This window comes from Hemicordylus capensis, chromosome 6 (assembly GCF_027244095.1).
Source record: "Hemicordylus capensis ecotype Gifberg chromosome 6, rHemCap1.1.pri, whole genome shotgun sequence".
In the NCBI taxonomy this organism is placed as follows: Eukaryota; Metazoa; Chordata; class Lepidosauria; order Squamata; family Cordylidae; genus Hemicordylus; species Hemicordylus capensis.
Window position 1 is genome coordinate 37,897,741 of NC_069662.1, and position 24,623 is coordinate 37,922,363.

The 24,623-nt window shown below is 46.7% G+C and overlaps 1 protein-coding gene and 1 long non-coding RNA gene across 12 annotated transcripts in view; one reads left to right on the forward strand and one right to left on the reverse strand.

Annotated features, from left to right (window-relative positions):
* MPP2 (MAGUK p55 scaffold protein 2) overlaps window positions 1-24,623 on the forward strand; it is an 81,592-nt gene that overhangs the window by 9,669 nt on the left and 47,300 nt on the right. The window contains exons 1-3 of one of the 11 annotated variants that reach the window (XM_053259278.1): window positions 3,355-3,455; window positions 3,575-3,674; window positions 19,297-19,415. In XM_053259278.1, the coding sequence (XP_053115253.1) occupies window positions 3,644-3,674; window positions 19,297-19,415 (150 nt within the window). In that variant the 5' untranslated portion in view covers window positions 3,355-3,455; window positions 3,575-3,643. Of the gene's footprint in view, window positions 1-3,354; window positions 3,456-3,574; window positions 3,675-12,086; window positions 12,169-15,572; window positions 15,607-15,938; window positions 15,975-15,994; window positions 16,076-16,957; window positions 17,147-19,296; window positions 19,416-24,623 lie in introns of those variants that run through there. The other 10 variants (XM_053259277.1, XM_053259280.1, XM_053259285.1 and 7 more) reach the window with 10 other exon arrangements.
* LOC128328965 (uncharacterized) lies at window positions 4,624-17,130 on the reverse strand. Its single transcript, XR_008309472.1, has 2 exons — window positions 16,666-17,130; window positions 4,624-8,689 (listed from the first exon to the last, which is right to left on the reverse strand). It is a non-coding gene; the product is annotated as an uncharacterized LOC128328965 (long non-coding RNA).

Below are 24,623 nucleotides of genomic sequence, written 5' to 3' on the forward strand. Positions count from 1 at the left end.
TGCCCTCTCCAGCTGGCGAAGCACGTTCTTTGCTGGCTAGGTGCTTCCTTGGTGCTTCGCAAGCGGGGGAGAAAAAAGAAACACCTAGCCAGCAAAGTGCTCTCCGGCTGGAGAGAGAGCAAGGGGCTGCCGTGTGCTCATACCCAGCACCAATCATGCCTCCTGTGTGGGTGTGCTGATACGGGAGGAAGGAGAGTAGCCAGTGTGGGGTAGCAGACACTCAGCTGTCCCAAGGCCACCACCAACCTTACTATGCCCCTGAATGCACTTTTTAAAGATGCATGCTTTCAACTGGAAAAATCTCCTCCTCCTCCTCCTCCTCTGCACACACATACGTCCGCAGGGGGCCCCACAGTTATGACCAGGACTGTAGTTCATGGCAGGGGAGATTAATTTTTTCCCAGCTTTCTCTTTCCTTGCTGAATACTATGCCTTTGAGGCATAGCCACTTCAAAGAGGGAATCTGCGGTGGAAACATGGCATGGAAAGCGCTGACCTCCCCATGTGCCACTCTCCAGATCATAACCAGCTCCCCCCCTCGCCATCGCTGTCTGCTTGCTTTCTAAAGAAGTAGCGCTTCCCATCAGTAGCAGACCTCTTAAAGGAGACTTTACTTGCATGTTGCATTTGGCCTGCAGTCTGCACCTTGTCTCCTGTGATGTCATTAATAGGGAAGTGCATGGAACCGCGGATGTGTGGTTCGACGCTGGCGGGAGTTTCACTTTAAGGGCGGGGGAGGGTGCTCTCACCCCTCCCGCCGGCGCTGCTTCCCCCCCGCCGGCACACCTTCCTGGTAAAAACCTTCCGGGCAGCAGCATAATTCCCTGCCACCCCTTCCCCATCCTCGGCTGGAACTGGCCGGAAGTACTGGGTGCGCATGCGCTCATCGTGTGTGCATGCGCACCACATGCACGCAAACGCCACGTGCACACATCCCTAGTCCTTAATTGGGCTCCACTTCTAGTTTTTGTTTTTGGGAAATCAGCACCTCACTGAAAAGGCATTCATTTTCCTAGAATGTCCCTCTCAATGTTCTGGACAATGTCACAAGAGACATTGGCTGACTTCTAGAGCAATGAATTGCTTGTGGAAGGACATTGTGCTCACACAAAACTGTTGCACTAGCCAGGTGTGCTAAGTCTGATGCTTGTGCTCTAGTCTAGTGTTGTGCTCCTGCAAGCATTCTAGCACTTGTGCAACAATTGCATAACTACGGCATGGCTAATTTTTAGAAATGGGGACATTTGTGTAAAGGTGTGCAAGAATGTACATGAACTGTAGAAATGTACATGAACTGCAGTTTGAGCACCAGCACCCCCTGCATCTGACATCAGATGCAGGGGGTGGTTCAGGGCCGCAAGGTGTGGCCCCTGAGGGGTGGCGGCTCAGGTTCTTTGAACCCATTTGCCCAATGGTGGCTCTGCCCCTGGTGGGCACCCAGGGGCTGTGGAGGCCCTGGACTTCGGCTCCAAAGTCCAAGGGTAGGAGCGCCTCTGGATGGATAGGGCCAGTTGCTTTCCTCCTACTCAATAAAGAGAATCACCACTAAAAAGGTGCCTCTTTACTCAGCAGGGGACTGAATCAGGGGGAAGGGGATGAATATTTACAGTGAATATTTATATATGACCAATATTGATATACCACTTTTCATCAAAAGTTCCCAAAGTGATTTATATAGATATAAATATATAAAATGGCTCCCTGTCCCCAAAGGGCTCACAACCTTAAAAAGAAACACAAGACAGACACCAGCAATGGCCATTGGAGGGGTGCTGTGCTGGGGATGGCTAGGGCTATTATTTTATTGATTTATTCATTTTATACTGCTAATACCACTATTGATATAAAATGTCACAGTGGTGTACAAGCTAAACCAAAATGTCTACCATAAAACAAACAAAACAAATGAATAATAAAACAAATCAAATCAAATTTATTACAGCCAATGACCAGCTTGGATAATAAAACAATTGACAATAAAAGAGCAGAGATGTCTAAACACAGCAGACAGAACAGAGGCAATTCATTCTCAAAAGCTTTCTGAAAGAGCATTTTGTGTCTCCTCCATGCCCTTTCAAAACAAACAAACAAAAAATCAAACATAGAGGACTGGAGGCCATAAAACTTCTCTTGGAAGTGAATTTCAGAATGTTGGGGCTACTGCAAAGGTAGCTCTGCTCTGGAGGACTTTGAATTTGACCCAGAAATGAATTGGCAGCTTGTGCTGTGTGACCTCAGCACAGGTGATATATGAGAACATCAATCTGTGCTTGTCAGTAGGTGGGCAGCCACATTCCACACCAGCGGAAGTTTCTGAAGCATCTGCAAAGGCAGGCAAACATTCAGCACATTACAACAGTCTAATCCAGAAGTCACCCAAATATTTTTGATGGCTGGCGTGCATACTAACAAGGTGCTTGCACAACAAAGTTGCACACTCACAAGAATACCATGTAGCCATGCAAAATTTTATTTTTTTAATTTTATTTTACAAGTGTATTCCTCCAAGTAGGATGACTTGACACATTCTGTCCCAGCTCTTCATGGGGATTGTGTCGATTGCAATTTCTTAGCCTCAAACAAAAGGTGATGCTAAGTACATTGTTAACAGACAGGTAGGGATGTGCATGGAACTGGCTCCCTTTGAGCCGATGGTGGGGGTGACTTTAAGGATGGGGGAGGGTGCACTCCCCCCCTCCCCCCATGCTTCCCCCCCAGTGCTCTGTGGATAAATAGTCCGGCGAGGTAGCTGCGTACCTCCTTGCCGCCCCGTTGCTTTACTGACCGGAAGTGCCCAGAATTGCCGTGCGCATGTGTGTGCCCGCCTGTGACGTGTGCATGCATGGCACTTCCGGTCAGTAAAACAACGGGGCAGCAAGGAGGTACGCTGCCACCCCCTGGACTATTTATCCATGGAGCACTGAAGGAGGGAGTGCAGCTGGGGGTGGGGAGTGCACCCTCCCACATCCTTAAAGCCACACCCGCCCCTGCGTTCGAACCGGTTCGAATGCAGGGTTCCGAACCTGATTGGCATTCTAACAATAGAACACTGACAGGTTCGTGCACATTCCTACGGAGAGGCTTAAAACAAGAAAGGGACTAAAAGTGTCCTTTTTTGTCCCAAAGCAGCCATGTTGGCCTGATCTACTTCAAGACTGCAATGTGCCAGGGTTAATACTTTTCTTCCTCTGCTGTTAAAATCCTCCCAAAAGCACCTATTTGCTTCCTAAGTGGCTATTGCCACAACTGAACTGCCTTTAAGTGCCTGCTGCTATTCAATCAGTTTCAGTATCTGACAAAGTGCATATACTCTCTGAAAGCTCCCACTCTTAACACGCAATTATTTAGTGCTACAAAAAACCAAGACTTTTCTTTATGAGCAAACAACCACAGCCGTGTGTGGTTCTGAACTTGAGCCATTATCAGCAGGACATCAATATCACAAAGGCTTACAGGTGAGAGGGCATGTGGCCTGCTAAACTGGAGCGAACCCTGCCTGAGATGAAGTAAACTACCCTAGATTGTCTTTCCAGGGTGTGCTCTTCAGTGTCTCCTCTCTCCACAATATCTCCAGGAGTGCCCATCAGAAGAAGAAAAAGCTGTTTGTAATTCCAGCACCGAAAAACCCTCCCCAGCCACGGAGATGCCTGTTGCTTCGACCAACTCCGAGACAGGTAAGGGCTTGCTCCCATCTCTACAGCCCAGTCTTGTTCAGGGGTGGGGTGGGGGTTCTAATTTTCTTTTTAACTGCTTGCATTTTATCCATAACAATAACGTTCTCCATGCTGAGAATGCAGCGCTGGCTGGTATTTACTCTCAAATGAGGAACGTGGCCCCATTGGCGAGCAAAGCCGTGCCGGGAGTGGGGCGGGGGGGATGCCGCGGTGGGAGGAACACGGGCCACTGGCTGGCTTCCTCTACCACTGTGGTGGACCACTGTGGGAAACAGGATGCTGGCCAAGATAGGCCTTGGGCCTGATCCAACAGGGCTGTTCTTATGTTCTTAAGACAAGAGGGAGGCAGTGAGAAAAAAGAGAAGAGAGTGGGGAAGAGAAGAAGGAAAGAGAAGCATCCCAAAAGTGTTGTCTCCTAGGTTGGTTGGCCACACCCCCTACACATTCACAGGCATGGCCCTATTTTCACCAGTGAAATGCTGAATCCAGAGTCCTGGTTTTCTCCTCCTGAACTCAGCGTTCCATCATGGTCCCTGCTAGCTGTTTGATTTCTAGTCTCTGTACTTGCCGTCCAGTGTTTGTGCTGCTCCCTAAATCCCGAACTGCCTGTCAGATTAAATCTCTTCTCTGAATCTAGTGATTACATAGGGGGCACAGCCTGCAAAATCCTAGTCATGCTGTCTAAGCCCGTTAACTGCATACCGAGGGTGAAAGTGCCTCCGAGGTGAGAGGCACAAAGAGTGTGGAGGAAGTCTGGGGGCTGGACTCTCTATTCCCAGGGTGCAGATAGTGTGCTGTGTGGATATCTTGGCTGCGCTGCATTGATTGATGTTTATTAGCCACGCTGCAGCAGAGGTTTGCAGAGGAGTGTATGAGAAAGTACATCAAAATGTACATAACATCTCAACAACTGGACAATAAAGGAGAGCAGCAGCTGAAAATCCTAGAATTCAAAACAAATCAAATCTTTATTGTGACGGTCATTCGACCAGCAAAACACAAAGTACAAAAGCTTTACATCAAAACAAGCATCTCAAAGGCCTAAATCTTTCCTCGGGTGATGAAAAGAATACAGAGGGCCCAAGGCATTCTACATCTTGTGTGTCAAGAAAGCCACTGATCCATGTTTAGTGCCTAGGTGCCTCTCCCTGTCAAAACAGAGCACATTGGGACAAGATGGCCATCTGGCAGCCTGTGGACCATGTCCATCCCCTACCATCATGGTTTCCTACTCAGCCCCTTCCCCGTGTTTCACCTGGAAGGTGCTGCTTCTCACCTAGCAGGCATCCCTCACAGAAGAAAATAAGAGGCATTCTCTCATTTCCCACTCAGAGTGATGACTGCTGGAAAGATGTGTCATCTTGCACGTGGCTTTTGACTGGGCAGGTGATTTGCTCTGGAGAAGCTGGGTCAAAGAAATGTGCTCTACTTTCCCCTCTGCTAGTGGGTACCCCTCCCCTTAGGAAATCACCCCGGAGTTCCCTGTGTATGTGTATATATGTATACATACATACATACAATCATTTGTGCACACACTGGTGAAAGTTTGAAGTCCCGCCCTAGTGGTGTACATCACTCACACACACACCCCACCTTGCCACATTGCTCACAGCTACAGCAGTGTTGTGATGTACAGCCTTCCAATCCCAGAAATGCCTGCCATCACAGTTACAGCATTCAGCATTTTTTCTAAGTGAAGTCCTTTTCTTTTTTTATTCAGAGATTCAGAGATTTCTCATCATGTGAGGCCCTAAGCTGTAGCTTACTTGGTTTGGGCCTAAATCCAGCACTGTTTGACATGCTGAGTTAATCAGCCCTTTAGTATCCTCTTTCTGGGATGCCTTTTTTGCCTCTTTGACATGCTGAACTAATCAGCTCTTTAGCATCCTCACTGGAAACCTTTTGAAGTGTTTGCACCAGGCCCAGTGCCTTTGATGTGGAAGCATGTTGCAAAATGTGGTAAGGGGGTGTCTCCATGTGAATGGAGCTAAACTGCACCTGCTGAAATTCCCTCTTCTGTGCAAAGATACAGGATACCTGTTCTCTTTTACATATGGATGCCGTACAATTTGGGGAAAGGGCAATATGCATGCATATAATATACACACATGTGCACACGCATGTATTTCGGTATCCCTTCAGACATATTTCTGTATTCCTTAAGATGTCTCTCTCTGGTCAGATTCTTGGTTCCCTACATGAAGTGGCTCATATTACAGACAATTAAGTGGGCCTTTGTACAAGATATGCAAAGGAGACAGAAATCCTTTTTTATTTCAAACAAAGGGCATTTTTGTCCTGTGTTGATAATACTGCTATAGCTCTTTACGGGTCCTATAAAAGACCAGAACAAGATGCTTTTAAGAGAGGCTGGTTTTTTGCAGTTTAAACAGATCCAAAAACAGGCCTTTGAGGTTTGCTGAATCATTTCCCAGTTGCCCATAACTGCATTCTACCTGAAATGTCCCCTGGGGCTCTCCCCTCAGATAAGAGAAGCTATAAAGAAGGGGCTTGAATAAGCCAGTATTTCACTGACCTGGGGCATAGGAAGCTGCTTTATACTGAGTCAGACCATTGGTTCATCTAGCTGAGTCTTATCTGCACTGACTGGCAGCAACTCTCCAAGGTTTCAGGCAGGGGTCTTCCCCACACCCCCAACCAGAGTTGCCTGGAAATGCCAGGGATTGGACCTGGGACCTTCTGCCTACAGATGCTCTATCACTGAGCTACTGCCCGACTACAAAAACTTTATTTTGCCAGTTAAGCAATAGTGGGGGGTGCGGGCAACATAAGCCATGTTTTGCCAGCCTCTACCACCTAATAGCACAGCGCGGAAATGACTTGACTAGCAAGCCAGAGGTTGCCTGCTTGAATTCCCGCTGGTATGTTTCCCAGACTATGGGAAACACCTATATCTGGCAGCAGTGATACAGGAAGATGCTGAAAGGCATCATCTCATACTGCACAGGAGATGGCAATGGTAAACTTATTCCACTGCATTCTACCAAAGACAACCACAGGGCTCTGTGGTCACCAGGAGTTGACACTGACTCGACGGTACACTTTACCTTTACCTACAACATATCTATCTATTTAAGACCTATATCTGATTTTGCCCCCACCCGCTTCCTCTTGGCTCCGCCCTAATCCTTTTTTCAAATAAATGTTTTAATTTATTTTATCCTGCTCTCACAGGTTGGCCCTGGTGGTTTCCCATTCAGGTTTTGATCATCCGCCTGCTTACTCTCAGTAATGCTTCAGCCTTGGGTGCTCCCAAGTCATTCATTGGGTTCTGGATCTGCCCCCAGGCTGCCAAATTCTGCACTGCCACCACTTCCCTGACTCTGCTTCCATGTGAGAGGAGCGGGCAGGGTTTTCAGATCTAAAATTGGTGCTCGTAGAGTGCTTTTCTCTTTCTAGCGAAGCACCCAAATCAACACCCATCCACATGTGATGGGGTATGTTTGCATGTGTTCATGCTAATTCTTTAAATATATATATATTTATTTAATAGGAAAATAAAAAGAAATAACATGGTTACATTATCATCTCCTGAGCTTCCAGCAGTTACATATGACATATTGCATATAACAATCCGAGATTCTGCTTCCACCCTTTTCCCACCTTCCCCCTCACATCAGATATTGCAGAAAGATATAAACAAAACGCTAATCAGCCCTCAATATTAAAAATAAATAAATCTTGGATGTGGATGTTGACACTATGCTAAACTGCAATTTATGAAAGGTTCCCAGGTTAACGCAAATATTTCATCTGAGGTATTCCGCAAATAAGCAGTGACCTTAGCCATTGAGGCATATTCCCATAGCTTTAGTAGCCATTCACCCAGGGTCAGGATTGCCTGTGACCACCAATTCGCAGCATAGAGAATCCTGGCAGCAGTAATCATAGCTAAGGACAACTCTGTGTGTTTGATATGTATACAAGGTTTGGTCATATTTAACAAAAAAAAAAAGCTCAGGTGAATAAGGAAAGTTAATATTTAAAATTTGTTGCATCTTAGAGTGAATTTCCCCCCCCAAATTGTTGTGCTTTGCCACAAGTCCACCACACACATGTTAATTCTGACAGTCCCTACTCTGCAGAGGGGATTGGGCCTCGCCTTAGGCTGTGTGGATGGTGTTGCTATCTCTTTAAATCTGTGTTCCATCCATCCTGCTTTAGCGTAACCTTGGATGCAAATCTCTTCCCTGTTGCCACAGAAACGAGGATGTAATAGAGCAAGAGCGGGAGACGGGGGGGGGGATCAGTCGGTCCACATCTTAAAGAGATTAGAACACTGATGGGTTCCTGTGCAAAAATCCAGCATTGGAACTCGGAGGGGAGAGAAGGCAGCCTTCCTAGGTCCTTTCTGAATGGGCAGGCAGGGCCTAAAAGGGCAAAGGGTCCCTCCTTCCAGTAGCCCACTGTGTACAGTTGCACAAATGACTGTTGCACTTCAAGAAAAGGACTTGAGGCGATTTTTAGTTGGTAAAAAGGGTTGAGAGGTCTCAGGGTTCGACCTGAAGTGTCACGGCGTTACTGGCCTCCTCAGAGTTTCTTGCTGTTTGTGTCTCCAGCTGTATGGCCAGAAGCAACAAGAAGGTTATTTAAGGATGATGGAAATTGTAGTCCAACAACATCTGGGGCAACCCAAGGTTGGGAATGCCTGACTTACTGCAGGGCTGCACAACGTCAGTCCCACCCACCCCCAGCTGTTTTTGGGCCACAACTCTCTCCTTCCTTCCTTCCTTCCTCTTTCTCTCTCTCTCCCCACCTCACATTTCTATATCGCCCTATCCATCCAAAGGCTCTGGGCGGTATACAACAATTCGATTGCTTTTACTGAGGTGAAAATAACGCTTCGCAATAAACCTTTAAAACTGCCTTAAACATTAACACAAAACTCATCAAAACCATTAAAACCATTTGCATGTATGCAGTTTGGTGGTGATCCAGGTCATCAGATAGTCTTCAGCCAAGTGTGGTAATATGAGGCCTCACCAGGAAGTTCTCTTTAAAAAAGAAAAGAAAAGGTGTGAACACAGGTGGATTGAAATGACCAGGAGCCACTCAGATATCCAGGAAGTGGAAAGCTGATAATGCCAGTTTTCTTAACGCTGAAGTTGGGCACTTCAGTGAAAGAGTTCTCACTGCACCAAAATGGTTTTGAGCCCTTTACTGCTCACACCTGCTCTTCTTTAGAAATTATTACAGGTTGAGCCCTTTCTCACAAGCAATGAGAAAGGGCTACCACGTTTGCAGGGAGGAAGCCCCAAAAGGCTTACCTCCCCACAGATGAGCATTCCGCTGTTCCTGGGCAGGCGGATCACCCACCTACATAGCCACCGGCTTCTGCCAGCAGCTCCGAGGACTGGGGTGGTGGGACGTGTCACCCTGAGTCACCCCGTGTCGCTCCAATACTGCACTGTGTGAGTGCCCGAGTCTGCCAGCCATGGCTGCTTGCAGCTATAGCTGACACACAACCAAGAAAAAAAAGATAAGGGAGCGCTCGCTCCCTTAACCTTGTTTCAAAGGGTGGCTCATAAGAACATAATAACAGCCCTGCTGGATCAGGCCAAAGGCCCATCTAGTCCGGCATCCTGTTTTGCACAGTGGCCTGTTTTCACACGTCCTGTTTTCGCACATGGTGAGTTTGCCACCATGGTGCCACCGGAATCTGGCCCAATCCTGGCGGTTCACATCGCATGCAAAACCGGGCTGGGCTTTCTTAGCCCGGTTTTGCACACGCGTGTGAATAGTCTCGTTGACTTTTACATATAAATGAAAACAGAACCGAGAGCCCTATTTAGACAGTCAGTGAGTGTGTATCTGTTTGGCGGTGGGAGTGAGGCAGGTATCAAGATCAAGTGTGATTCATACCTTGGGATAGGAAAACTGAGGATATAAATTGCCCATATGGAAGCCCAGGAGTGCAGACTGAGGGGAAGCATGAGGAGCAACTCCTCATTTAAAATTTTTGGGGAGAGAGAAAAGATACTTGGGGGAGGAGAGTTTGGGGGATTGAAAATATGGGCCCTTAGGTTTGGCAGGGGGAAAGTTCAGTAAAACGAGAGGGAAAATCCTCCCTTGGGGGAGGAAACTGCACTCCATGGAAGCCTATAGGCATTTGTTGGTGGGGGGATGCAAGTTCCAATGATCAAGTAAAATGCAGGGGTGGAAGTAGACCCAGCAAGATTTCTTCCCCCTCCCACTTCAATGCATTCATTTTGACTGAGCAGGTTTGAGGATAAATTCTCTCTAAATGCATGGTTGGGAATGATGTTGAATTCATAAATACCAGCAGCAATATTTTCTGGGGACAGCACTTATGCAAGGCTGAATAAATAGTTCAGATTCCAGGGATCAGAATATCAGGCATATTGAATCAAATTTCAATATGCCTAAGCCTCAAAGGCTTGGGATTTTTCCAGCTCTGGCCTTGCAGTTTAATTGTCTTTTTGTCCACACAGAAAAAAGCGGTTAGAATCTGGTTTTAATATATTGTGAGAGTTTTCCCCCACCCCATGCCTGCAAGATACATTTATATCACAGTTAGAAGATCAAAGGTGGGTGGCTAGTTAGGGTTCCCGACTCTGATTAAAGTCATTACTGGATTTCCCTCCTCCCCCAGTTTTTTCCTAATATTTTTCACAATATCAAGTCATTAAAATTTCCAGAATTACTGGCAGACGAACAATGTACTATTGAAAACATGTTGCACTTGTGGAAGGATGTTGTGCTAGCCAGTTCTGCTAAGTAGGGATGGGCAAACCAGTTCGGAACTGAACCGGTTAGATGTCTCGATGTCGAGCCGAAACCAACCCACCCCGTTCCCTCAACTTGTTTTGGGGGTTTGAAGTTATTTTTTTTAAAAACAACAACAAACAACTTACCCCCTCCGGGGTAAGTCTGCGGGGAGTCTCCAGAGGTTCCCCTTTCCCCGCCAGCCTCCATTACTTTCAAAAATCACCGGTTTGGGAGGTCTTTGGCCCATTCCTGGACTGCCCTCTACCGTGGTAGCCATTTTGGAGGCCGCTGCACTTGCCCAATGGGCCTCTGCATGGCTGGGGGACCCGGCAGTGCCACCCAGAGGGGGTAAGTTGATTGTTTTTTTAAAAAAAAAACAACATTTGCAAAACCCACCCACCCCCAAACCAAACTGAACCTGCGGGGTTCAAGGGGGTGCAAAACTGAACTGGCCCAGTCCAGTTAGGCCTCGAACCGAACTTGGCCAACTGGTTTTGTGCACACCCCTACCACTAAGTCAGGAGTCTGCATTCCAGACTACTGTTGCACTGGTTCCACAGGGTGCACTTGCATAACCTGTGGTGCACACCCTGCTTTGGATCCTCGTCCTCAGTCCATATAGGCTGCAGGGAATGATGTAAAGCTATTTGCTCTCCTTGATGCGCAAATACAATGCTTGCGCAAGTGGGCCAAGTGTGCAAGAGATTGCCCAGTTTTGAGAATCCACTCGTGGGGAAGCCCAAGGTCTTGTAGCATTGTGGCATCAGAGGCAAGGTGCAAAATGCCTCCTTGTCCCAGGCCTCTGGTGGGGGTTAGCTCCCTTTCCAAACCAACCCTTGCAAGCTTTGAAAGTACATGGGAGGGGCCAGGGAAGGTTGCCAGGAGCCGCTTTTTCTCTGCTTGTGCCACCTGCAGGCTTTGCAAGGAATGCAGGGAGAGGTGTCCTTGTAAAGTTTGCTGCGGTCAGCTCGACCCCCAAAAGCTGTTCTGATGGTGATAGCAGGAGGTATTGTACCCTTCTGGCTACCCAATCTGCCACCTGAGGTGACTGCCTCACCTTGCCTCATGAAAGGTCTGCTACTGTCCGCTCAGTGATGTTACTGTGGGTGCATCACTGTGGGTGGTGCGAGTGTGGGTGCATCTTTGGCTGCACCACATTAGTCTGGATGTCAGTCACTTTCAATAGTCACCTGGAGACATAAGTCAATTCCTGGAGACTCCAGGCCAACCCTGGAAGGTGAGCAACCCTGCAGCTAGTCCAGATTAATTAATCTGCCTCTTACATTGGCCACCACCCCAGAATACAATGCACATCTGCTAGCTAACACAGCAGAAAACAGAATTCACAAGCCCAAACCTCTTGACAAGCTTCACTCTCACATTCTTGTGTTCTTTTTCTGTCTCTGTCTCCCTCTCACCTGGGTACACACGCCTTGTATGTTTGCTTCTGATTGGCTGGAATGTTGGAGAGCTGCTTGATCTCATTTGAGATGGTTAGAGACAAGTGGGATAAGCATATAGGCTGATTTCCATCTCTTCTCACCCTTGGTTTCATTGCAAGACTGAGAGCAATCTGATAGGGCAGTGAGTGGTGGTACCCAGAGATAGTTGCCACAGCAACAGCCAGCTTCTCCCTCAGCATCCTTTCTCCCATCCACAGCCATGAATGGCTGTCCAGTGGACGGCCTCTTCTTGGAAGGGGTATTTCTAGCTTCCTCACAGGAATCAGAGCTTCATAGAATAGGTAGGAAATATCCATCCTGAGGCAGAGGATTGTGGGGAAGATGTAGCTCAGTGGCAGAGCATCTGCTTTGAATGCAAGAGGTCCCAGGTTCAATCCCTGGAAGGAAGGACTGGGAAGGACTCTGGCCAGAAACCTTGGAGAGCCACTGCCAGTCAATACTGAGCTGGATGGACCAATGATCTGACTTGGTATCAGGCAATTTCCTATGTTGCTATGCCTTTTTTCACTTCCCTGGTGTCCCAGATCAGTGCTAGAGACATGTAAAATATTTAGCAGTACTAATTCTGTGGAAATGATGGGATGCTGAGAGATGTCTACCATGGTTGAAAGAAAATGGCAGCCAGGTGTGTGTGTGTGTGTGTGTGTGTGTGTGTGTGAGAGAGAGAGAGAGAGAGAGAGAGAGAGACAGAGAGAGAGAGAGAGAATGGTAAGAGGCAGAGGGTATGTCTTACTGCAGGGCTTCCTTCCCAACCTAGACTACATATGAGCACTGCACGATATTCCCCTTAGGGGATGGAGCTGCTCTGGGAAGAGCATCAAGGCTCCAAGTTCCCTCCCTGGCATCTCCAAGACAGGGTTGAGAGAGATTCCTGCCTGCAACCTTGGAGAAGCCGCTCCCAGTCTGTGTAGACAATACTGAGCTAGATGGATGAATGGTCTGACTCAGTATATGGCAGCTTCCTATGTTCCTAACCTTGGATCCCCCAGTGTAGTTAGACTACAACTCCCATCATCCCCTTCAGCCTTTGTGGTTGGAGATGATGGTAGTTGTAATCCAACAATATCGGGGGACCCAAGGTTGGAACCCCTGCCTTACTAAATCAAAAGTGAAAAACCACAGAGGAAGACAGCACTGACAGCCACAGAGAAGAGGAGTGGCCATGCTAGTTTATTTCTGCAGAAGCAAAAGAGAGACTTCTGGGACCTTAAAGGCTGACTGACTTATTGTGGCATCAACTTTCCTGGCTGACAGCCCCATCTGACAACTGAGGATATGCTTCTGCTTCTGGCAGCAGACTCAGTGGTCTGTATGCCACAATAAACGTGCAGTTTGTGACATTTTGATGTGAAACTTAAATGTTTACAAGATAGGCCTATTCCAGAGTGACAACTTCTCTTCTTTAACAAACAGTTTGGGACTGTAAAGCACTAGAAGTGGGGTTTAACCCTTTTCCACTGCACCATTTTCTTGCCCCAAATCACACACCCTGCTTGAAGTGTTGTTTGCTGCAAATAGCCTCTTGAAGAGCAAATAGAAGTGGAGGAGGGGCAATTTCTGGGAGGAAAACGGTGCAAGGGCGAAAGTTTCAGGATTGGAGTTCTCTATGGCCGCTTTTGTTTAAAATGGGGTGAGAAGTTGCCAATCTTAAGCACATCTATTAATATAACCTTTAAAGCATCATCTGTGACACTATGGAAACATGCCAGGCAACAGCACCCATTTGCACAGTAAGCCATTCCATATGTTACAGCGAGAGGAGGGAAGGATGTGAATTTGATTGCAAGAGTGCCATTTTTGGCAGTATCCCTGTGGCAAACAAGGCACAAGGCAGCAATCTTCTGTTATATTTTAACGTGGTGATTCTCTTCATTTAGCAGGGGGAGAGTTACTGGCCCTATCCACCCCCAGCACAGTACTTCCAGTGACTGTTGCTGGTGTCTGTCTTATGTTTCTTTTTAGATTGTGAGCCCTTGCGGGACAGGGATCCATCTTATTAATGTATTATTTCTCTGTGTAAACTACCCTGAGCCACATTTGAAAGGGCGGTATAGAAATCAAATAAATAAATAAATAAATAAATAATAAGTGGGAACAGCCTATATTCTGCAACGATATCTATAACAACAGCAACAACATTGACAATAAAATCCAGCCATCCCAGGTCCTTGGGAAGGACTCGATGTCTGTATAAAACAAACCAGTCAATAACATCTGTCTGGCTGTGTAAATAAATAAATAAATAAATACATAATTGCCATTTTATCTTGTCATAGAAATATGCAAGCTGTCCAGTTACACACAGAATTCATTCTGCCAAAAGGAAGAGTTCTGTATAAACTGAAAGTTTGCGTATGTATGCAGCAACAAACAGACTGGTGAAAGATAAAATCATGTCTGTTTGTGTGGTTTTTAAAAATCTTGACTAAAATTGAAGCCCTCAAGTTCCCTTCTTTTGCATTCATACATCCTCCAGGCCATCTCTGTGGGCAAGCATCCCTAGGCTGCAGCCCTTTGCAGACTTACTTGACAGTAAACCCCACTGAACACAGTGATCAACAGGATGTACAGCCTAATGCCAGTGTTTCCCTTCTGCTGGGGCTGGGGCGCATGCAAAATATAACCCTGGCGGAGCTGCACGAAAATGCAACCGCACAATTATTTGAAAACAGATACCTACACATGGGCATTCAAGCTTGGATCAAAGACAATATTGCACAAGTGTGGAAGCACATTTCTGAGTTGTGTTCTGAGTTGCACACAACTCACCCCAGGCTTGATTTTACATGTTCATGCCGCTCATGAATTTGAAGCTGGCCTGACGACCTACCCTCCACCCTACTCCAAACACACAACAGTTAGCCAGTTCCGATTATCGTGACTGCAGGAGGACAAGCGTCCTATCCAGCTTCAGGAGCTGCACACACTCCCAATTTTGGTAGGATGGATGGCTTTCCCGCCTACCTCACTGAAGTGCTGGATACAAGTGCATGGTAGCTGTCCTCCCCAGCTCCTGCCTCACAGACAATCACTCCCCCTCCCTCTGCCTAGGCTTTTGCTAGCACGTGACTGAAAACCAGGAGCATGCGCAGCACATGAAGCTGACTAGGACACGTGTCCTGCTCCATTAACCACCATATGAACTGGCTTTGTCTTTCAATGAGGCTGTTCTCGTGAACAGCCAATACCGGGCTTGGCTGCCCATGAGAACCATCAGGAGCCACATAGATCCCGGTGGTGCCATGGTGACAAACCTGCTTACAGAGCCTGCTGCTTAGTAGGGATGTGCACGAACCTGTTTGGAGGCCCTTTTACCGGCCTCCGAACAGGTTCGAACCCCAGGGCCAGTTCGAAGTTCGAAGGCCCCGGGGGTAGCGCTTTAAGGGCAGGGGAGGGTGCACTCACCCCTCCCGCTGCTCCCCCCCACCGCTGCCGGCACTCCTTCCCTCCCCGTAAAAACCTTTGGGGTGGCAGTGTACCTCCTTGCCGCCCCTTCCCCGTCCTCGGCCGGAAGTGGCCGGAAGTACCGGGCGCACGTGTGCACATCGTGTGCGTGTGCGCACCCATCTTCTGTGCGCATGCACACAATGGCTGCATGCGCGCCCAGTACTTCTGGCCACTTCCAGCTGAGGTCAGGGAAGGGGCAGCAGGGAGGTATGCTGCTGCCCTGAAAGTTTTTACCGGGAAGGAGCGCCGGCGGGGGGAAAGTGGCGGTAGGAGTGAGTACACCCTCCCCCATCCTTACAGAAGCACTCCTGCTGCCTTCGAACCATGGAGGCACGGTTCCGTGCACATCCCTACTGCTTAGGCCGAAGTTAAGGGTGCAAGCATGTCCTTAACTCTAGCTAACTGCTCGGGTGTGAGTGCCGACTGCTCCCTGCCAGTGCTGGCACAGGAGTGGCTCCCGGCCATTGCCGGGGGGATTCCCACCATGCACCATGCGCTTGGGCAGTGCATTGTGGGATTTCCAGGGCCTGGGATGATGCATCCCAACCCCTCAAACCTCCACGCTGCCTGGGGCAGCAGCAGACTGTCTGCGCACACAATTTGCGCATCCAGCAATGTCTTGGAAATCATCTGTGGGGAGGTAAGGTTATGCAGCCTTCCTCCCTGCCTGCCCTCCCAAACAGTCATGCGAATGGACCCCATATATTCAGGGCATCTTTTCCCACAGTGAGCTGCTTGATGGTGTGTACTGACTTCCTTACCAAATACAGGCACTTACAAGTCCCCAGTAGCTCCCGCCGGTTGCACATTACTGTTTGAGTAGAAAACCAAGCCTGACAGCTCGGCTCCCTTCTTGGGAATGAGTGTGACAATAAAGACTTGGTAATTTATGACCTCTAGATGTGGAAAATGTAGTTTCTAGGCTTTAGGGGAATGTGCAATTTGAAGCAGATCCTTTGAAATGTGTCCCCCGATACCTTAACAGTGGCATTTGGCATGTTCAAAACCATGCGTTGAATGCCGTGCTCTCTTAAAGCTGATGTAGCGTAGTGGTTAAGAAACTGAGCTACAAATCAGGACATCGCCAGTCTGAATCCCACCTTGGCCATAAACTCATGAGGTAGCAAGTGCCTCCTTCTTAGACCCCCATCTGGGATTTGGGGATAATAATGTTACCTCACAGAATTGCTGGGAGGATTACACCAAGATAATACATGTGAAATATTTTGCACACTCATAAAACTGTATACAATGATAAGTAGTATTATTACTAATTTTCCGTTGTCAACTATTAGAAGGTATGAATTACAGTAGGGATGGGCATTCAGTACCTCAGAAGAAACTGATAACTCCTGGACTGATCTGAAGTAGCTCTCCAGGCTTTTGGCCTTGTATTCCCTCCCCTTCCCTTCCAGAAAATATTGCAAATCTGATTGGCTGGCAGTTTTTTCTCCTAAAAAGCAGACTCTCTTGCTCCCCTCCTGTCCTGCAGCAACATTAACTGGGAATTCAGGGATTTTGATATTAAAATCCCTTATTTCAATCAAGTCAATGTTTGTACAAACTGCCATTTTGTGACTGACTCCACCTTCCCAAGCAACCATTTTGTGACTCCACCTCCCCAAGCCACTGTTTCATGCTGCTAGCTTCCAAAGCTCTGCCAAAAAACCCCCAAAAGTAGCTCCCAAAAGCCTTAGTTTGCCCGCCCTTGATTACCATCATTGATGCCCTGTCCCCCTTTCCAACATCAAAAAAATACTTAGAACTATAATTTTATGAGGGCTAGGAATTCTCTACATAGTTCTCTTTATGGTAATAAATTCTTTGTCTTTTGCCTTCCATAGATCTGTGTGCTCTTCTTGGAACCTTTTGATTTCAAATTTCCTTGGGGAAAATCTGAAGGAACCAGGAGATGTTTATTTTTATCTGTTATTATGGTTTATATGCTGCCTTTTTGTGACAAAATCATGCCGAGAGCAGCTTACAATATATAAAACAAGACCAACACAAATCTAAACTACAAAAACTAAGTGTGAACACTTAAAGTCAAGGGGTTATGTTTCAAAGGGTCAAAGGGTTATGTTTGACGAATCCTGACTAAGTCCCACTGAACTAAATGGAAATTAAGTTAATTGCAGCTGGCCTATTTCCATTTATTTCAACGGAGTGTTAAGATTCACTTCCTTTGGATACAACCAAATAAAAATGGGAGTAGCGGTTTAAAACTATGTACATAGGAGGACAGAGTTAATTCAGCATGCTGGAATAACACGGAGCATGGTCCAGAAAGACTAGCATTGTGATAGCATAAGGGTGGGGTGCAAGGAAGCCGTGCAAAGTAATCTTTGTTCCAGACTAGTTCTTGTGCTAGCTCAGGGCAGCATGACTTCGGCCCTCCTGCAGATGTTGGACTACAACTCCCATAATTCCTATTGTCAGCTGTGGCTGGGGATGGTAGGAGTTGTAGTCCAAAAACAGCTGGAGGGCCCAGGTTGTACAGCTTTATGCTAATGGGAAATGTTGAACTACCTCTAGTGCAGGGGTCCTCAACATCTGGAGTACCTCAGGTTGGGAACCCCTGCCCTAGTGCAACATGAAACACTAGCTAGTTACAGCACAAGCTCATACAAGCCAGAGTGGTGTAGTGGTTAGAGTGCTGAACTAGGACCGGGGAGACCCGAGTTCAAATCCCCATTCAGCCGTGAGACTTGCTGGGTGACTCTGGGCCAGTCATTTCTCTCCCAGCCTAACCTACTTCACAGGGTTGTTGTGAGGAGAAACTCAAGTATGTAGTACACCGCTCTGGGCTCCTTGGAGGAAGAGCGGGATATAAAATGTTATAAATAAATAAATAAATAGTCCTGTGCCAAGTTATCCACTAGCAGTAGAGCAGGGCTGCTCGACTTTGGCCCTCTTGTAGATGTTGGCCTACAACTCCCATAACCCTTCCAGGCTATTGGCCACTGTGGCTGGGGATAATGGGAGTTGTAGTCCAAAAAGTAGTCCGTGGGGGGCGGGCCTAGGTTGAGCAGGTTCGCAGTAGAGCAACGTGGAGGAGCAAACCACATAGAGGCCTGTATTTTCTCACATGATGCAAATGCAACACTAGTCTGGAACCTTCCCTGTGGTCTTCTCTGTCCATCAAAAAGTGAACAGAGATGGGGCCAAGTGTACCTCTTTAAGTGGGGAGCAGTGTTCCCTCTAGCAGGGATTTCCAGGTGGTGTTCAGTAAAGGTAAAATGTGTTGTCAAGTCGGTGTCGACTCCTGGCGCCCACAGCTGTGGTTTTTATTTGATAGAATACAGGAGGGGTTTACCATTGCCTCCTCCCGCACAGTGTGAGATGATGCCTTTCAGCATCTTCCTGTATCGCTGCTGCCCGATATAGGTGTTTCCCATTCCCATAGTCTGGGAAACATAATTCCAGGCTATTCCATAGTTAATTCCTGACTTCCCATATTCTTGGAAACATACCAGCGAGGATTTGAATCGGCAACTGCTGGCGCTTTGTAGTCTAGTCATTTCCCCGCTGCACCATTAACTCCCATAAAGTCCATCAAAAGCCATTGCAGCTGTGGATTCTGGGAGTTGTAGTCAACAACATCTGGGAATCGCTGTTAGAGGGAATACTGGTGGGGAGTTCCATAATGTGGACACCACTGCTGAGAAAGTCCTCCCTCCCCGCTCTTTATCCCTCTCCCTCCCTCTTTCCCTCCCTCCCTCCCTTCCCCACCTCTCATGCCCACCTGCTGTATCTTGCAGGGCACACAGAGGAGGATTGCCAAAGCAGGTTGGGACTCTCAAGCAACTTCATTCATAACAAATGAGGTGTTGTTTAAATGGCCATTTAAGCTTAATGTTTTCCCCTGCAAATGACTCTGGCTACATGTTTACCCGTTTGCTTGCTTGCTTAATATTCTGTTAAAAAAAAAATACTAACACTGTCCTCCTTTCTCTATACAGCCATGCAACAGGTCTTGGACAACCTCAGTGACCTCCCCAACTCCATGGGAGCAGGGGATCTGGATCTCATCTTTCTCCGTGGCCTCATGGAGAGTCCAATAGTAAGATCATTGGCTAAGGTACAGTTAAATGGGGCAGCTGGATACGGGACAGTAGCTGAACCAGAACCTGCATCTTCAGTTCCACCCATCCCTGCTGCATTGCTTACTCCTTCTTAATCTTATTCCTATTCCATTTGCTAAATAGTTTAGCTCAGGGTTTTCTGACCTTGGATCCTCCAGTGTTGTTGGACTACAACTTCAATCATCCCCAGCCACAACGGCCTGGATGGTGGGAGTTGTAGTCCAACAACATTTGGGGATTCAAGGTTGGAAGCCCTTGGTTTAGCTGACGATACACTCTATGCTCCTTTTCGCTCTCCTTCACCTCATGTAAGGAAGTTTCTTTCTGTACATTTATCGTCCCCTATCTCTGCACATGCACAGACACACATTTCCACATCCTTTCCTCTTGATTATGGGGTTGCTAAAGTTGAAGTGGTGTCATGTTGATGGGTGATTTTGCCACATCTTCTAGCAGTCAATTTGAGCAAGTTTAGTGGAGCATGGATGCAGAGTCTGTTCTCAATGCCAGGTCCCAGCCTGGAATGTGTAAAGTAATAATAAAGAAGAACATACTTCCAGGTGCTTGTTGAGTGCTCTTCATAGAACCAAAGTGCTGGAAAAGTTCTAATGGATTGTCTAATTCAAGAACCTGTCCAAAATGGGACAGTCTAAGGCAGGTCTTGGAAGGCCTCCAGGGCACTTTCCAGATTACTGTTGTTCAGCGGTAGTTTACTTTGGTTTGGCAGGATCGTCTTCAAACTGTAAATAAAGATTGTTGTGCAAAGTCACCAGCAGGGGGAGCAGTCTTTTCTAGCTTGCACGAACCATCCTACAACAGGAAAATACAGTTTGTTTGTTTTTACAACATTGTAGTACTGTAATCCAAAGATAAAACCCAAAAGAAGGCATCGGGAATGTGAACGGCACCTTTCTGACAGTGCAGGGACTGCGATGTTGAGATACTGGCAGTATGGATGCACACTTAACAGACTCATAGTGATACTGTTGTAGGGTGTAATCTGGAAAGCGCCCAGGGATGGAGATTCCACAATCTCTCCAGTCAGTCAGATTCCATTAGTGAAGTGCTTGGGAAGTACTTCCCATTTTTTCTTCTAATATCTTCCTGCCATTTTTGAATGCCATGGATTCTTGTCCAGCCTATAGTGCAATGGTCTGATCTCTTTTTGTCATCTCTCCACAATCATAACATCCAGGTGTGCTTGAGGCTTCCCAAAAACATTCTTTTAAAAAACATTTTCTTTCCATGGCCTGACTGCTCTTCAAAGGCATAATGTTTGTGGGCTGAGTTTCCTTGGGTTGTCCTTTACTAACCCAGTGAGCTTCAATACTCGTCCATTTTTGTACATGCCTGCTTTTATAAATGGCTTAATGTCAATTCACCAGGCTTTTAAATCAAAGAATAAATCCCTGGGACATGCAAAAAAGACAAAAACAAAAAAAACAAAACCTATGTGCAGAGTGGCTTTCTTTTTTGCTCTGGAATGTGAAAATGCAAATATTTGCAAGTCGGCAATTTGAATGGAAAAGGATCTTGAAATTCAGAAGGTCTACACTTGTTTATCTCTCTCTTGGTAGCTTTGATTTTGGTGGGTTTCAGATGTGGAATCTCATAAGCTGTTCGACTGTCTAATACTCTCTCACATACTAATTACTGTAGCTTGCTATTTATCACATACTATGAGATTAAAAAATAAATACCATTGATGTCAACTAGCAAACGCTGACTGACACCCTTACTAATGATATACTTGCACAACAAACAAAGCATGCACTAGTGCAAGAAGATTGTGTAGCTGCACTCAGCCATATTGATTTTCAGAATTGTGCTTCTGTGCTATTGTGCAAAAGCTCCTTGTGAAACAAATGAGGTGTGCCACAGTTTGTGGCACCTTGTTATGCAAGCACAAACATGTTTGCACTAATGCAGCTCCAGTCTGGAATGCAAGCGCTTTATTTAGCACAACTAGCTAGAGCCAGGATGTCAAAGTGCTAGCCCATGGGCTGAATCAGGCCCATTGAGCTCAACTGACCCGCCCAAGTGAAGCTGGAACAAACCGCCCACCCGCCACCACTGCTTTTCTTCTCCCGCTGCTGCTGAAGAGGCGACATATCTTCTTATTTCCCTCCAACTGGCAGCATCCTTCTTCTCCCCAGCAGCAGCAGTATTTCTATTTCTCTCTCTCTCTATCTCTCTCCACCACACCGTGCATGGCAGTGGAAGCTGTGAGTTGATTCCTTCCTCCACCACTGCTACTCTCCTCCCTTCCTCCTCCCTCATGGTGGCTTTTCATTGCCCAAAGTGCTAGCACAGAAGAGGAAGAGGGGAAATAAAGGGGGGGAGGGGGGAAATCAGAAGACAGTGGGGGGCACTTTTTCTCTGGGCAAGGGAGGAGGAAGAAGAAGAGGAAGAAGAAGAAAGGAAGTGACAAAGATGAGGGGGGAGGAGGAGAAAGAAGAAGGGTGAGTGGAGGGTAAGGGAGGAGGAAAGGGAAAGATAAGTTATGCTCTTCTTGGGGCATGATGTTACTTTGGAATTATTGATCTGATTATTGAGTGTTAAAAATCTGTTGAGAACAATAACAGTTAAAATATGATTATTATGTTCAGAATTTCTTTTTTTAAAAAATTCCCTGAGCATATTCTGGTGTAAAAATAGTGGATTCAGCTAATTTAAGTGGCAGGGGAATGAGGGAGGAAGAGAGTGAGAGGAAGAAGGGGGAGGAGGAGGAAGATGGAAGGCAGCACGAGGCAACAGAAGGCGGTGCGAGGCTGTGTGCGGCCCTCCAGAGGTGCATTGGAATCACATCTGGCCCACTGCTCGATTGACACCCCTGAGCTAGAGCACCAGGAGTAGGCAACCTTAGCTCTCTAACTGTTGCTGAACTACAACTCCCATCATCCCCAGCTGCAATTTATTGCAGAACCCCTGTACTAGTGCATCACAAGCACAGTGTTAGGATGTCAGCAACTGTCAGGTACCAGACCCTGTTGCATGCCAAACATCAACCCCAGACAAATGCCATAGACCAGTGGCTTCCAAACTGGTCAATCCTGGGTTATTTGGAAGCGCATTAGGGGCTCCTCAGTTAGAAGACTGGCAATGGTGGACATGTTTTCCTAAGAGGACAGCCAGCCCTCTCCTACTGCTCATCCCTTACAATGTGCAGCCACAAGGGGAGTGGTGGCTACTTTCCAGAGGAAAAGGTAAAGTGTGCCATGGCGCCCACAGAGTCCTGTGGTTGTCTTTGGTAGAATACAAGAGGGGTTTACCATTGCCTCCTCCCGTGCAGGATGAGATGATGCCTTTCAGCATCTTCCTGTATCACTGCTGCCTGATATAGGTGTTTCCTATAGTCTGGCAAACATACCAGTGGAGATTCAAACCTGCAACCCCTGGCTTGCTAGTCAAGCCATTTCCCCGCTGTGCCATTAGGTGGCTCTTCCAGAGTTAACTCTCCATTCACAGTGGAGAGGCCCAACAGAGCCCTGTGTGAATGTGCATCTTAGAACACACCACAGAATTCTCTTTTAATATGCAGCAGTTCCATGATGGTCAAGTTTGTTTGTTTATTCATTGCGTTTATATACTGCCCCATATAAAATCTCTGGGGAGTTTACAAATTAAAACACAACAATTAAAACCTTAAATCATATAAAACAAATTAAAATAACCACCAATAAAACCCCAAAACATTATAAACTAAAAAACCTGAAGATATAGGTGTGTTTTCAAGAGTTGACATGGAAAAGTAGGAAGTTTGAAAACAACTCATTTATTTATTTATTTATTACATTTATAAACTGCCCCATCCAGAGGCAACTTTTAAAAAAGACATAAAACCCAAAACAATGCTAAAAACAATATAAAAACAATTCAAACATGATTAAACTATTTAAAACCAATTAAAATACATTTAAAAACAACAACACTTGCATGTCAGCTGTCAGTACTGCCTGTATTGTCAAATACTAAAAGATGGTTCTTGCAGTGATGAATAGGGTAGGAGACACATCCTGTGCTTGTTTGGGAACAGTGTGCGCTCCCATTTTCCACTCATGACAGTTAAGAACAAGGTCGGAGTCTCTGGCAGTGATTATGTGCTAAGCAGTGGCTGGGTCAGAGGGCTCCCTCCTACCCATCAGCTTTACCCAGTTCGCTAACGAGGTAGGATGGAAAACCCTCAAACCCAGCGGCTGCTTTGCACACAATCACTGCTGGTGCCTCTGAGCTTGTTTTTTTAACTTGCACATGAGCAAAAAACAGAACCAGGTAGGATGCATCTCTTATCCTTATTAGGATCATGAGCACAGCCCTTAAGTATGGTTGCATGCGTGTCATGCAGCTAATAATAACAATTAACTTGATTTGCTAGCCATCCCATACCAAATTGTTCTCTGGGTAGCTTACAACATTAAAATATGAGATTAAAAAACACATTGAATCATAACAGACAAAAAAAGGGGGGGGAGAGAAAATACAAAATACAATACAAAAACATTTTAAGAGAGATTTTTTTTAAAAAAAAATCCATTCCAATCCGATCAAAATTAAAAAAATAAATAAATTTAAAATTTAAAAGGCCTGAGTGAACAAAAAGGTCTTTACCTGGCATCTAAAAGCAAAGTGGTGAAGCCAGGTGAAACTCTCTGGGGTGCAACCAGTGAAAAGGCCCTCTCCCTAGTAGCCACCTGCCTCACCTCGTTTGCAGTATTCCATATGTTATATTAGTCCTATGCCAGTGATCTTCACTATTTATTAAACAGGGGATCACTTGGGCAAAAAACAACACCACCCCAAAGCACCCTTCAGGGTGATAGCCATTTCACACCACACTGACTTCTGCACAATGCTGTTCTTTGCACAGGGCTGATTAAGCCCCTTTGTTGTCCCATCTTGGAAGGCATGCACAGAGCACTCAGAAATGTAATACTTCCCAGCATGTTCCCCATAGAGTTGTATGGGAAATGTGCTGGAAATAACTACTTCTGAACCAGCAGTGTAGGGAGGCTGGCGATGGCTCGTGTGTGGCTGCCGCTGTGTCCCCCTGGCCCCGCCCCTATTCCTAACATCAGATGCAGGGGCCCAGCTAGCCACACCCCTGCGCCTGATGTCAGACGCGGGGGTGTGGTCTCCCTCCCAAATGGGGCCGCGCGGCCCCATTTGGAAGAGAGATCTGCCCGCGCTGCATTGGGCAGCATGGG